General features: G+C 44.8%; 1 protein-coding gene across 1 annotated transcript in view; it reads right to left on the minus strand.

The window, feature by feature from the left end:
- Nucleotides 1-4,331: 4,331 nt before the first annotated feature.
- The window catches only part of FLT3 (fms related receptor tyrosine kinase 3), a 42,862-nt gene continuing 33,933 nt past the window's right edge, over nucleotides 4,332-13,260 (minus strand). The window contains exons 16-24 of the mRNA XM_059465995.1: nucleotides 12,405-12,515; nucleotides 10,362-10,515; nucleotides 9,869-9,999; nucleotides 9,363-9,487; nucleotides 8,885-9,007; nucleotides 8,131-8,242; nucleotides 7,945-8,044; nucleotides 6,495-6,600; nucleotides 4,332-5,830 (exon numbers count right to left, since the gene is read on the minus strand). Of these exons, the coding sequence (XP_059321978.1) occupies nucleotides 5,696-5,830; nucleotides 6,495-6,600; nucleotides 7,945-8,044; nucleotides 8,131-8,242; nucleotides 8,885-9,007; nucleotides 9,363-9,487; nucleotides 9,869-9,999; nucleotides 10,362-10,515; nucleotides 12,405-12,515 (1,097 nt within the window). The 3' untranslated portion in view covers nucleotides 4,332-5,695. The remainder of the gene's footprint in view (nucleotides 5,831-6,494; nucleotides 6,601-7,944; nucleotides 8,045-8,130; nucleotides 8,243-8,884; nucleotides 9,008-9,362; nucleotides 9,488-9,868; nucleotides 10,000-10,361; nucleotides 10,516-12,404; nucleotides 12,516-13,260) is intronic.

The raw sequence follows: 13,260 nt of genomic DNA on the forward strand, positions 1-13,260 counted from the left end.
ACCTCTGCCCCCCAAGGACACCCCCGCCACCCACGGACGCTCCCCGCAGCACGCAGGGCCGCTGTTATCATCCCACGGGGTGCAGCGGGAGCGCGGGGCTCCCCACCCTCACGGCCCCGGCCTTGCGGCCTGCACGGGACACCCAGGCAGAGGCTAGCCCCACTCTCCCTGTCCTTGCCCCGGGAAACCACAAGTCCCAGCCCAGCTGGTGGGATGGAGCCTCTAACGCGAGTGTCGTCTCCCGTGGCAAGCAAAACCCCGAATTTGGGCTGTAAAATGGTTTGCACACATTGCCACCAGTGTGCCTGCCCCTGTGTGTGCCTGCCCCGTGCTATCTCCCTCTCCCAAGGGCAGTCTGAAGGCTGATGCCCTCACTGCTTTCCTCGCTGATTAATCTACATTTCCCAGCTCAGAAGCCTTAGCAGGGAGGTGATGCACGCCTCTGGGGTGTGCTGTCCCCATCTCCACAACACATGCTGGTCTTGCTGGTTTTTTCCCACCATTCCCTCTGCTCCAAGCCCTTCCATGGCAAGACGCTATGGGCTGGTTGCCCCCTGCCACTGTGTCCCTCAGCCTTGAGCTCCATGGCTGAATCCTATGAACCCCTTCAGTGAGCAGAGACACAGGGTGCTGCTGACCCATGAAGATGGTTTGCTGTTTGCAAGATCATAATTGTACCCATCCCTGAAGGGCCATGGTGCTTTGTGGATAATATTTCATGCTAGCAAATGTAGGAGCCCAAAGCAGAGAAGTGCCCAGCAGTTCTTTGGCCTGGCAGGGAGCAGGCCAAGGCTCCCATGTGGGACCTTTCCTTACGATGGAGCTGTAGGAAGGCAGAAGAAGACTCATCTTTCTCCCTTGACAAACCTTTACCCTCCAATCCAAAACCTTAGTCCTTCTGGCTCCAAGGAGAAATTGGTACCTGACTGCTCTCCACCATCTCACATTTGCTCCCAGTTAGTTTATTCTAGTTTCTGTGAGGGAAAAGGACATTTTGTTTCTGGTCTGAAAAGAAGCCCCAAAAGGAGCTGAAGGTGGGGGCAGGCAGACCCAGATTCAGCTTCCCAGCTGTGGCCCACACTCCCCTGCCCCAGGCTCTCCTCCATGACTCAGCTCCCAGGGACCAGCCCAGCCTGCTCCAGTTTAGCTTCACAGCCCTCCTCACCTAGGGCAGCCCTGCACACAGGAGGTTTTTCCAGAGGAGAATCCAGCACACACCACGTAGTTACTTCTCCAAGAGAACTATTTTGGAAACTTGGGCAAGGCATCTCTTTATGATCTGAAACCTCCAAGCCTCCTTTGTGGATGGGACAGTCACAGCACTGGCGGGACTGGAGGGCTGTCACTAGAAGTAACTTCTGGGTTTCCTTCAGCCAGTGGATGCATAGAGCAAGAAGGGAGAGGAACCCTAGTACGCCTGGAAAGAGGCTTCTCTGGGTAGCCAAAACTAAGTGTGAAATCTTAGCTGTGGTGCAAAGGATCATGAGTAGGTGTAGGCAATTCATGTCAGAAGGATTGGATGACTGTCAGCATCTCCTGTCTGTTTTCATCCCAGCTAAGCAGTGTTTAAATGAACCGGCTACCACAGCAGTTTTTATGTGCCTCTGTGGAGGTGACCATAGGAGCACCACCACTTTTCCACCTCTCTCCACAAACAGCTCTTCAGAATGCCTTCTCAGCTGAGATCTGAACCAGATTGTGCCCCAGGGCACCCACACATCTTCAAGGAGTGTTACTCTATCAGTTTTCTGGCACAGCGTTAAACAGGTAAATTTTAATCTGTCAGTGACCTATAAGGCAGGATCCCCAGAAGCTGCACTGTTTATCTCATTACAAAGCATTTCAGGAAGGATGAATCTAGCCCAGGTTTTAGACAACCTGCCTGGAAGGACTCTTGCTGGGCCATTCCATAGTGCTGGGATGCTCACCAAGGGTGAGAAGGAGCTGGGCTCTGGTTCCTCCTCTTTCTGAAGCCATTTGAGGCCTTCTCAACCACAGATCTGTGTGGGTCTTTTTATGCCTTTTTTTCAAAAGCTGTTTTTCTTTTCATGGTCTAATTAATTAGCCATAGATGCAGGAGTGAAAGTGGCAGAATGGGAAGACTGAGCCCTGAGCCACTGAGCACTCGATCTGATTCTGTGTTTGAGAGAAGGGGGCTGAGATTTGGTGCATCCAGCTCCATGGGATCCATTCATCTTCAGTATACTTTGATTTTTCGCCCCTGAAGTAATTTCCAGCAGAAGTTCTGACTCTTAAAATAAAACTTGTCTGCAAATAACTCTGGAACAACTACGACCTTGGATTTCTTCATTGCCTTTCACAGTGCCCTCCATGAAGATGGGGACTGAAAGCCACTGCTAGTATGCATGACAGGCTGGCTCCTTCTCCTCACTTCTGGTTTAACACTTTGTAAGTCCCAACTTGTCTCAGAGGGACCCCACAGAGCCCATCCAGGGTATCCCAAACCCAAAAGCATGACGTGTTGGAGAAGCACCTCCAGTTTCGATCAGGACAGAGAAGGGTGTCTTACCTTTTTTGTCGCTGCTGCCTGTGGCACAGGGACATGGTTGTTTGGGAAAATGCTCTGAGGGGGGTGGGGGGGCAGGGTGGTTTGTGCTGGTACTGGGTTTTTCCCATCGGTGCTACGAGGTTTTGGCTGTGCAGTCCTTTTGACCGACACCCTCACGCCCATCCCTACTCCCGGGTCTCCCGTAGCTCTGGAGCAGACACCGCGGCTGGCCCGGCTCCCCGTGCCGAGCTCCAGCCCCGCTCCCTGTCCCCCGTCCGGCGTCCCTCGGGCTGTCCGCGGTCGCGGAGCTCCACCTAGCGCCGGCTGGGCGGGAACGGGGCCGCCTGTGCCCGGGCATCCCGCGGAGAGCTCCGGGCTCCCGGGACACGGCTGTGCCCCCCGTGCTCCCCGGGACACGGCTATGCCCTCCGAGCTCCCCGGGACACGGCTGTGCCCTTCGAGCTCTCGGGACACGGCTGTGCCCTCCGTGCTCCCCGGGACACGGCTATGCCCTCCGAGCTCCTCTGGACACGGCTGTGCCCCTCCGAGCTCCCCGAACACGGCTGTCCGAGCTCCCGGGACACGGCTGTGCCCTTCGAGCTCCCCGAACACGGCTGTGTCCTCCGAGCTCCCCGAACACGGCTGTCCGAGCTCCCGGGACACGGCTGTCCGCTCCGAGGCGCGCCCTTGCAGGTGGAGCTGAAAGAAAATTCGGACAGATTCGCCAGCGCCATGCTGTCTTTCAGCTTGGGCTGTCAAATTATCTTTCTCATTTCTGTTACTGTTGCGAGGGAAAGCTCAAATGTCCTTTGCCCTTCAGCGCTTTTAATCGCCCTCAACCCCTCTAGTGATCCTCTCCCCGGATTAATGATTACTGGACCTTGTCAGTCTGTGCCTAATTTAAGGCATCCACCTTAGACTAAAGGCATCTCTGCTGGAGGTCTTCAGACAAGCTTAAGTCTCTCCATTCACTACAGGGAGCAATTCGCCACTTTCTCATGACAACGTGCTTCTGGAGGCACAGGTTAGGGGTCTGGATCCTATGAGAGAAATGTGGGCATTTCCCTTCAAAGATCATGAAACTGATCCCTAAACAGCACTGTCTGTGGCTCTGCACAGGCCTCAGGAATGGACCACCACTTTGCTAAGTCGTGTGGGAAGCATCCTGGAAAAAAAATGTCCTAAAAGAAATTATTTTTCACTCAGTACCTCCTGTAGCTTTGTACCATCCATCTCTCCTGTGTGTAGAAGCAGATTCACAACTTCCCACACATTCAGCCCATAGAGGAGGATTATTCTCCTGGTTGCTCTTTCTCACAAAGTGCTGTGTTGCCTGAGCTGCTTTTCATGTGAATCATGAGAAGTTGTACTTGCTTCAAGGTTCTTTGTTTGCCTTTATATTCCCAAGTCTCAGCTCAGTAGTGGTGATGGAGCCAGATGAGCTATGTCCAGTTCTTTTCAAGTCTTGTGGATAAGCATGTGACACAACTCCCTGGCTTGTTTTTAAGTACATGGGATTCCCATCTGCTCCTCTTGGAGCCAAGTTCACATCTGCTTAGTTTCCAGGGCCAGCCAGGCTTGGAAGTGGCCAGTTCAACATTAGGTTCTTTTAAATTTGAAGGGTGAAAACTCTTGTCTTCACAAGATGCTCAACTCCCACTGTCCAGCCACTGCAGGCTGTGTGCTACCAGTGCTGGACAGTGACATCTTGCAGATGAACACCTTCAAACCCTTATGGGTATGTTAAAAATAATATGCATTTTCCAGAGAATGCAATGTTAACATTTATTTCTGTCTAAATATCTCCAGATTGCTATTCAGCAGTTTGTATCTGATTAAAAAACTGAGGATTTACTGATAATTATTAATAACATTAACAAAAATATACAAATCATAATCACTGTATTACAACATTATTTTAAGACAGTGTTAGTAAAGAGCACCTCAATTTCTGTGATAGCATAATCTACGAATAGTTATTATTTTATAAGATCTGCCTCTGAAAAATCCTAACTGAACTTAGCACCTTGTAAAATGTAAAAGAGAAAAATCTATTAACCAATATATTCTCATCTTGATCCACTGAGATGTAGACAAATGTATCCTATTAGTCATGATGAAAGTTGCATTTAGAAATTCCTAAACCTCATAGTGAAAATAGTCTTTTTAAGAATATTGAAAACACATCAAGCCTCTGGGTATTGTCCTGGGAGTCTGTGAGAAAGTTAGAGGCATAGCTTCATTTTAGTGCAGCAGTGTTCATACACCCAGGCTGAATTCTTGGGATTTGGAGAGATGATAGTACACTCCTAAATTACAGAATGTAATTTCTTCAAAATTAAACATTTTTTAAATTTGCTATTAAAACACACAAAGCCCCATGAATGGAATTAACTGTAACTCAGCTGAAGTGAGACTTCCAGCTGTAGACTGCCACCTGGATTTTCCAGACCAGGGAGGTAGAAGGTTATCTCCAAATATCACTCCTTATTTTAGATGCTTATTTAAGGTGGAAAGGAATCCCTATCTCTCATCAGCAGTTGCAGAATGTAGCCTGGCTGAGTAGAGGCCACATGAGTAACTAAATCTTGATCAAATGAACTCACCTGAACTGAACACCCACCACCCGTACTTCACAACCACTGAGATGTCCAGGGTAAGACAATCAATCAAACTAAGAGCTCCTTGTAAATCAAGACTGATAGAACTGTAAAATTTGGACATCTAAAACTGGCGACTCCAATGGGGTTTTTTTTTCCAGCACTCCCTGACATCTGGAGATGAAAATGTGAATAGCACTTCTGGAAATCACAGCAGCTCTCTTTAGCTGCATAGTCAATGCTTGCAAACATTGATTGAAATTACTGTGGATTCTCTCATATTTGCTTGCAATGTGGCAAGAACAGTATAATTCAATATGTTGACTATTTACACAGCACCAGGAAAAGAAATATTCAGTTGGAGAGAGGCAGCAAAAAACTCTGTCTTGCTATAGATGTGTTTGCTGAATTCAAACAAATGAATTACATCTTCTTCACAAAAAAATAAATCACATAAATACTGACTGGCCTGCAAGAAACACAAACAGTGCAGCAGTTGGTGACAATTTCTTTTTCTAGAGCTGATATAAAACACTTATCATACACAGAGTGTTTGACAATACTGAAACCAAATCCACAACTCAGATTATTTTTCAACCTGAGGGTCTTCATGCTGGAGCACAACTGAGGACAGCAAAGATTCCTCATCTCTGTTTACACGAGGTTTAGTTTTGATGCTGGAATGGTGTGTAGCAAAGTTTTTCTTTGTATTATGGTAAATCTAGAATTGGAAAGAAGAAATAAAAGATATCTTCTGTTATTATTTATTGTATTTGGAAAAGTGCTCTCCTCCCAATGAAGCAGGGACTGAGAAATAGTGCGTTTAGTCCAGAGTGGATACCCAAGTAGCAACTGGTAATTTGGAAAGAAATTGTTTATCCTCTCTGAAAAGGAGATAAACATCTGGTATGAACAGAACAGGACTTCCTCAGATCATCTTTATTATTTTGACCTCTGGGAATGTCATGCAGCATTCTGTCTGTGAGGACATGGCATGGTGATCCCTCATGAGACCCCCTGGTGCAGGCTCAGCTCCCCTCCCATGGCAGCAAGCAGCATCACCAAACCTGACTGCACCGGCTGCTGCATGAGGGAAGCCCATTCCCTCAGCACAGGCTGAGAGACTTCAGCTCTCCAGAGTCCCAGTGGGAGGAAGAAAATCCTCTTCAGCAAGGTCAGGATTCTTTCTGATGGCAGAAAAACATGCCCCAAGCTCTTAAATGGATCCATGGGCAATGTATCCATAACAGAGTTGTGTACTTCAATAGAAAGCAGGAGGCTATCCCTCATCTCATGGTGATCTGTGGAGCTACATATAAACCCCACAAAAACCCAAACCCAAGCCCAGACTGTGTTCATGTGTTCATCTCACTGTATTTACTTACTGCTCCTTCTGCCTCAGCCAGCTGATGGGCCAGAGAGGAAACCAGGTGAGAAAAAGAGGGTCTTTCCCTGGAGTCAAGAGCCCAACAGGACTGCATCATGCAGTAGCTGCAGAAGGAAAGATGGCACACAAAACTTGTTAGCCCTTGGACTCTCTGTAAGTGACTGTGCGGAATTGCAGGACTTGAATGGGGAATTGTGGGGATCAGAATGATTTTATAGAAAGAGGCCAGAATTACAGTGTTGCATCAGTGGTAAAGAAGCAGAAAGATAAGGATAAAAGGTGAAATGATTTTACAGTGACTTAATCAGAGTCCTTAGTAAAATCTTCACTGTGGTATGACACATAATGGCATGATGTTTGTTTTCCAGCTTCCATAGAGAAAATGTTAGGAAGACAATGCCTGTCCTTCATAGAAACTTTACCTGCTCCTTGTGGACTATGTAGTCTTAAGTAAACCTTTCACAGCAAGTCTTTTAATGTAATTTGACATCAAAAAATATTTCTGAAATTTAAATACCACATTATAAATATTTCAGCTTCATCAGGCATCAGTGCTGTGTCTGACTGCTAAAGTCCCTTGCAAAGTTACTGGGACAACAGGCTTAATCTTTCATGGGTTAATCTGAGCAATCTTTCATGGGTTAATCTGTTAGATTCCCCTGAGCAATCTTTCATGGGTTAATCTGTTAGATTCCCCTGTACTTTTAATGCCATTACAACCTTTTTGTGGTGAGGATAAGAACAGTGCAGTGCCATAGCAAGGCACTCAGTCCATAGAGCATCTATGAAGCCTCTGCCAGAAGAGCTTGGCCAACCCAAACTTCTCTTCTCCTCCATGTTCCAGACCTCACAATTCTCTGTCACCTTCTCTTCTCTTGTTCCCTGGGGCCCACCTCTAGGCAGAGTCCACCCAGGCACAGAGGCACAGGCTGAAAATTACGTGATGAGAGCAAAGAATTAGCTTCCCCCAACTCTTCCTTAGCAGGGTTTTTATCTAAGAGGATCCCTAGCCACCTGGAACTGAAACAAACTGGGTAATGCTTGATTAAATAATAAAGTGTAGGAAAGAACCCACCAAAAATTTAGTCAATATTGAAAACATAGCTTTTGGGGGAAAATAAAATGAAAGAAAAGAAAAAAGAGAAAAGCAAAAGAAGAAAAAAAAGGAGGAAAATATCTGTGGTCTGAGAATAAGAAGTTCGCTAGGGAAAGAAGGCACAACTAAATAAATATAATAAATTAGTCCTGTCAAATACACATAACATATAGTGTTAATCACTTCTGGTTCAGAACAAAACCTGCAGGATCAGGCAGCCTTTGTTAGATTTAGAGGAAGATCTCACATTTTACAACTAATTTTGGGTAAGTGTGTACAACAAATAAATGATCACTCAGTGACCTAGTAAGTATAAATTCTCATGCTCTGCATCACTTGGAAATACACTTACACATCTTTTGTAGCATAATACGGTTGGTCCATTTTAAATCCACTTTGTATTAATTTGTAGAAATTTGTGTCAACCTGAATACCGGGGTAAGGATTTACACCTGTGGAAATTGTCAGAGAATATGTGTTAATTCAGAAGCTGCCAAAACCAAGCACCGCTCTTTTGTCCCACTGTAATAAGACATACCCAGGGAGAATATTTCCCACAGCAGTATTCCATAGGACCAGACATCACTCTTCATGGTGTATGTCCTCTCGAACAAGCTTTCAGGGGCCATCCATTTGACTGGCAGCCGAGCCTGTGCAGACAGGGGGATGGAGGCCAGGTCATGCTGTGACACAGACTGTGACACAGCCTTTCTGGGTGACTCCCTGTGCTTCTCATTGCCAGCATGAACAAGTCGTGTTTGCTGTGTACAAGGCTGTGTCTCTGTCAGCAATCCCTGGACATTCCCATTGCAGAGAGAAATGGCCACTGCTAAAGAGCTAGTTCATCTCATCCATTTTAGCTGGCTATTTAAGGAAGAGATGAGCTCAGTCCTGGAAGAGCCACTTTCCTTCCTCTGACTTCAAGCATAGAGTGGCCCAGATGGAGATGTCCACACTGTACTTCTTCACTGTACTTTTTCACTTCTGGCACACCCCCACACACATGCTGTTGTCCTACACTGTTATTGCCCACAATAGTAAACAATTCCCAGTGCTTCCATCAATGGATGCTTTAAAAAGAGCATGGGTACCATCTCATTTACAGAACCAGCTTGATTAGGTTAATTATAATCTAAGAATTTGCTTTTGCCAAGGGCAGGGAAAACTGAGATTTCTGCTTTGCCCAGATATGCACAAAGCTAAAAAGGAATTTAAAAATTCAAAACTTTTCTTTCGTAGTTCCTAATAATTCTTATAATACTGTGAAAACCAGAGGGCCCTCATGAACTTACATTGCCCCTGACAATGTAGTTGGAGTCGTTCATTACATCTCTGGCAAGGCCAAAGTCACAGATTTTCACCACTTTCCCATGGGTCACCAGTACGTTCCGGGCAGCGAGGTCTCTGTGGATGCACTTAGAAGGAAAGGAAGAATTTATGCTCGGAGCATTTGGTGCCAGTGGAGGACAGTTCCCTGCCCTCTGAGCTGGCACCCCCTCCCACTTCAGCAGTTTGGTGAATGGCCAAGCTGGACACCCCCTGGCTGCTGGTGGCAAGGGGACAGGGCCAGAGCAGGCACTAAGGTGCCCTGCAGCTGCTTCTTACTCAGGGTGCTGCCCAAAACTGCAGCCCAGGCTTCGCTGTTAAACCAGGGAAGGAGGTATAGTTCAAGCTTGCCACTGAGTGGCTCTGTTCCTCAACCTGCCTTTTATAAACTGACATATTTTTAGCATCTTTTCTATCTGAAAAATTTGCTACCCCTCGCCATACCGATTTGGACTCAAGAAATTCCATTCCTTTGGCAACTTGATAAGAGAAGCAAAGAAGGTCTTCAAAAGTGAGCACATTAAAATCTTCTTCTTCATCCACTGGTGTGCCTGCATCCTTAATTTTATCTGTAAAAAATAATCAAAAGTATGAGTTTTCCTTGGACTTCCTCACTCTGATCAATCCCACTTACTGTTGTAAAGGATTTTCACATGCTCCTACCAAGAGCAACATCACAAAGAGCATCCATCTTTTTTATCCTTCACTCAGATATAAAACAAAGGTGAGTATTTTTGTATTCAAATACTATGCTCATAGCATGAGCAAAAACATAAGCCTCTGATCTCAGTGTTGTTGAAGCCTCCTCCAGCAAAACTCCTGCCTGGACTGAAGAGAAACATATGATAGAAAGAGGCCTCTTTTGTCATGGAATCTAGTCTGGTCATATCAATAATATAAAAAATACAATAAAACAGCATTCCTGAAGATATTATCAACTAATCTCTTACCTTCCTCAGAAAGCAGCACAATCCCATTTGGTTCCAGTGTCACATTTATGTTTTGACTTCTTTGCATGGTTTCAAATTCATCTCCTCTGCACAGAGCTGTGTTCACACTGTACTTCAGGTGAGTCCCTGTCCTGGAGCAGTCATTACATTTTCAAAGGTTTCACACATAATCTATCACATCTAATTTATCACATAATCTTGTACACATAAACTCTTCTGCAGTGAAAAACATGGACAGTTACTACTATTAAAAACCTGGACACAGACATGACTCTTCTCAAAACTGGGAAGAGAAACAAGAGGTTTTTTGTCTTCTGCAGTCTCCATAAGGAGAATCGAATCTCAGTTCCTCATAAAGCATTGTTTATTAAAGTATGTGAAGGCACATTCTCAAGAATTCAATAATTTCACCAGTGTAGACAGCACAGGTGAGAAAGCAGTTGAAAAGCAATAGCAGTTTTTAAAATTATCAAATTGTTACTAAATCCTTTACCTAGAGTTTTGATCCTGATGGATATTGTGGTAAAAGCTGAAGTTTTGTTGTTTAAAAATATCTGTCAACGTCCAGTGAAACTTTTCTCTCTTGCTCCTCAAGTAGTTCAGAAGGTCACCATAGCAACAGTATTCAAATATCAAGTAGATTGGTCCTGAAATAGTTGGAAATGTAAATAGCCTGCTGCTATTTATAGCACCCTCCCCATTAAAGCCCTAATGCTGCTTCATTTTCTCTCAGGATTAATCTGTATTAAAACATCCCAAGCATCTCCCATTCCCAGGTGGATAAGCTGTACTGATAGGCACATAATGAGAATTTGTTTACTGACTGTAATATCCCTTGGAAAGTCTGTGTAACTTTGTCCTTGTGGTGCATCTCTCAAACTGTTTTGAAAATCGCTTATCGAAACAAAAACCCTTGCCCATCCCACTGGCAATGGGGAGGACAGTACAGGCTACTAGGATGCAGCATGTTTTCTAAACCATGCAGGGTTCAAGCAGGAGATGATTCCGGTTAATTATCTGTATGGTGTGAATTTGTATCCTCTGACCTACATCCTTCCATCTATCTGTGCAACCTTCATGCTCTGGAAAGATCCTTTTTATTTTTCCCCAGGAAGACCACCTGAAACCCAAGAGTGCTTTGGGTACTAAAATGAGGGATAAATGAGGGATATCCCTTGCAAGGGGAGGTGTCTTAAGTAGAGCACTGGTCAGGACACTTTCTCAAGAAAGGAAAAATGCATCCAAGTCCTGACCCAGGCAGGCTTGGATAAAAGCCATGACCAGCCAGCAGGAGCTCAGAGTGGTCACACATCACCCTGCAAAGCCTCACTCTGCCACCACCACTTCTGGCCCAGAAAGACTGACCATGAATCTGTGGATATTTGTGACAGAAGGCCACTGTCAAGCAAGGTAGGGCACACTGGAAAAAGCTGCAAAGTCTCTCAGAGGATGGTTGGGAAAGTCTTGAGAATCATGTAAATAATGCTGAAAATGGCACTTGGATAAAGCTGTAAGTGTTCCTGCCCTACCCTACCAGACTAAGCAGGTCTTCCCTGCAGCTCTCCTGCCTGCACCATCACATCCTGCCCGCTGTTCCAGAAGGCAGTGGCAGTCTGTATATTTTTAAATCAGCTAAAGCTACTAAGAACAATCTATTTCTCTGCTTTCCTCTTACCCCTCATATGTCTGGGCCTGACAGTACTGTCACTGATGTAAACTGAGGAAACAACTGTTCTGCTTGATCTTTCTGACTAAATAAATAACCATGATGGAAAATCTGCCAAGCTTTTCAGTGTCAGGTATGGACCTACAGTTCATGATATGGACCTACACTGGGTGAAACCTTGGCATTTCCCCAAGCTGATCTGTTCTTTAGCCTTTCTTCACCTCCTCTTGTTCACCATTGAACTGGCCAGAGAAGCAGTTCTTTGGACAAGAATAGCTGTGTAAATTACCTCAATGACAACATGAGTCACACATTAATTAATCAATGATATTATCTCACTACTTTCATCTTAGCCTACCTTTGCTTATTTTTTTCATTCTTCAGTTTTGTTTCTACATTTGGTCCTTTAAAAGGTTGTCCCTCTTTCCATTACTTACTTCTCTCATTCCTTTTTTTTATGTCCCTCCTACCCCTGTTATTTTTCAGTTTCTTTTGTTTCCTGTCTATCTTTTAGATATTTTTATCCATTAATTGGTGAGCCACATGAATAAAAAAAAATTATAATTTCCTATGTGAACATAATCATGTGTATATAAAAGTCCCTGACACCAGATAAGTTTTTCCTCTTCACTTAATAAACTGGCTCATACCAGTGCCATCACCACCATAACCAGAAATCCTATTCTACAGAAGGACTGTTATATCACTTCCTGCCAGTATAATCAGAAACGACCCTTTTCTGTACACATGCATGGCCTTAAATTTGCTTTCAGTTCATCTTCATCTTATTTTGGGCCAGCACAGAACAGCAAAATTAGTCCTCATTATTCTAGTGGTTTTAATTGGTACTTTTTCACAATTTCAATTTACCTGACATAGTACAAGCTCCTAGTAGGTTCACAATATTTTCATGGCTTCCAATGCGAGTCATCATTTTCAGCTCAGACATTAGAGCATCTTCTTCGGAAGCATCAGGTTTTTCTGTAAAAGCAATAATATAGATTTGGAAATCTCTGGCAAAGAAATGAAACTTTCAATGGTTGTGATGTTTTGTCACGTGCAAATCTTCATTTCAAATTCATTGGACTGACAATACATTTGGGAACATCCGAAAAAAACCTTTACAAAGTATAAAAAGATTCAGTCAAAGGTTGAAGCTAAATTTGTGTGTGAGTGCAGATCATTTGAGAGCTTGAGAAAGCAGTCATTAAATGTCAACATTTGTCATTCTTCGGCTGGCAAGGAATGACAGCAATACATTAAAGTGTTTCCAAGCACAGAAAAAATGGCAGTCAGGCCTGTGGCAGAGGAATGTTAAGAGAGGAAAATGGCAGCCATATGGCACTCAACCAGCTGCAATCCAGCAGCTGAGAGGGCCACCCTGTGTTTCAGTAACAGCTTTAGTCTTGTTTTTCAGTGAGCATTTGGTGCTCACAACTTCAGTGAATTGTGTATGTGAACCAAAATTATCAAGTCAAGCTTCCACAAAGACAGCCACAAAGGAGTGGACCAAGGAAGCATAAAACTGATGGTTATGTGGAAATGGGGGATGAAAACCTGAATGCAGTGCTGGCAGGAGGGGGCTGTGTGGGCACACAGGTGGGCACACAGGTGGGCTGTGTGGGCACACAGGTGGGCAGGGTGCTGGTATCAGTGTGAAGCTCATTCCAGTATATAACAAAAGGTGGGTGAGGAGGATACCGGTCTCTTTTCCCAAGTAACAAGT

This window comes from Ammospiza nelsoni, chromosome 2, assembly GCF_027579445.1.
Source record: "Ammospiza nelsoni isolate bAmmNel1 chromosome 2, bAmmNel1.pri, whole genome shotgun sequence".
NCBI lineage: Eukaryota > Metazoa > Chordata > Aves > Passeriformes > Passerellidae > Ammospiza > Ammospiza nelsoni.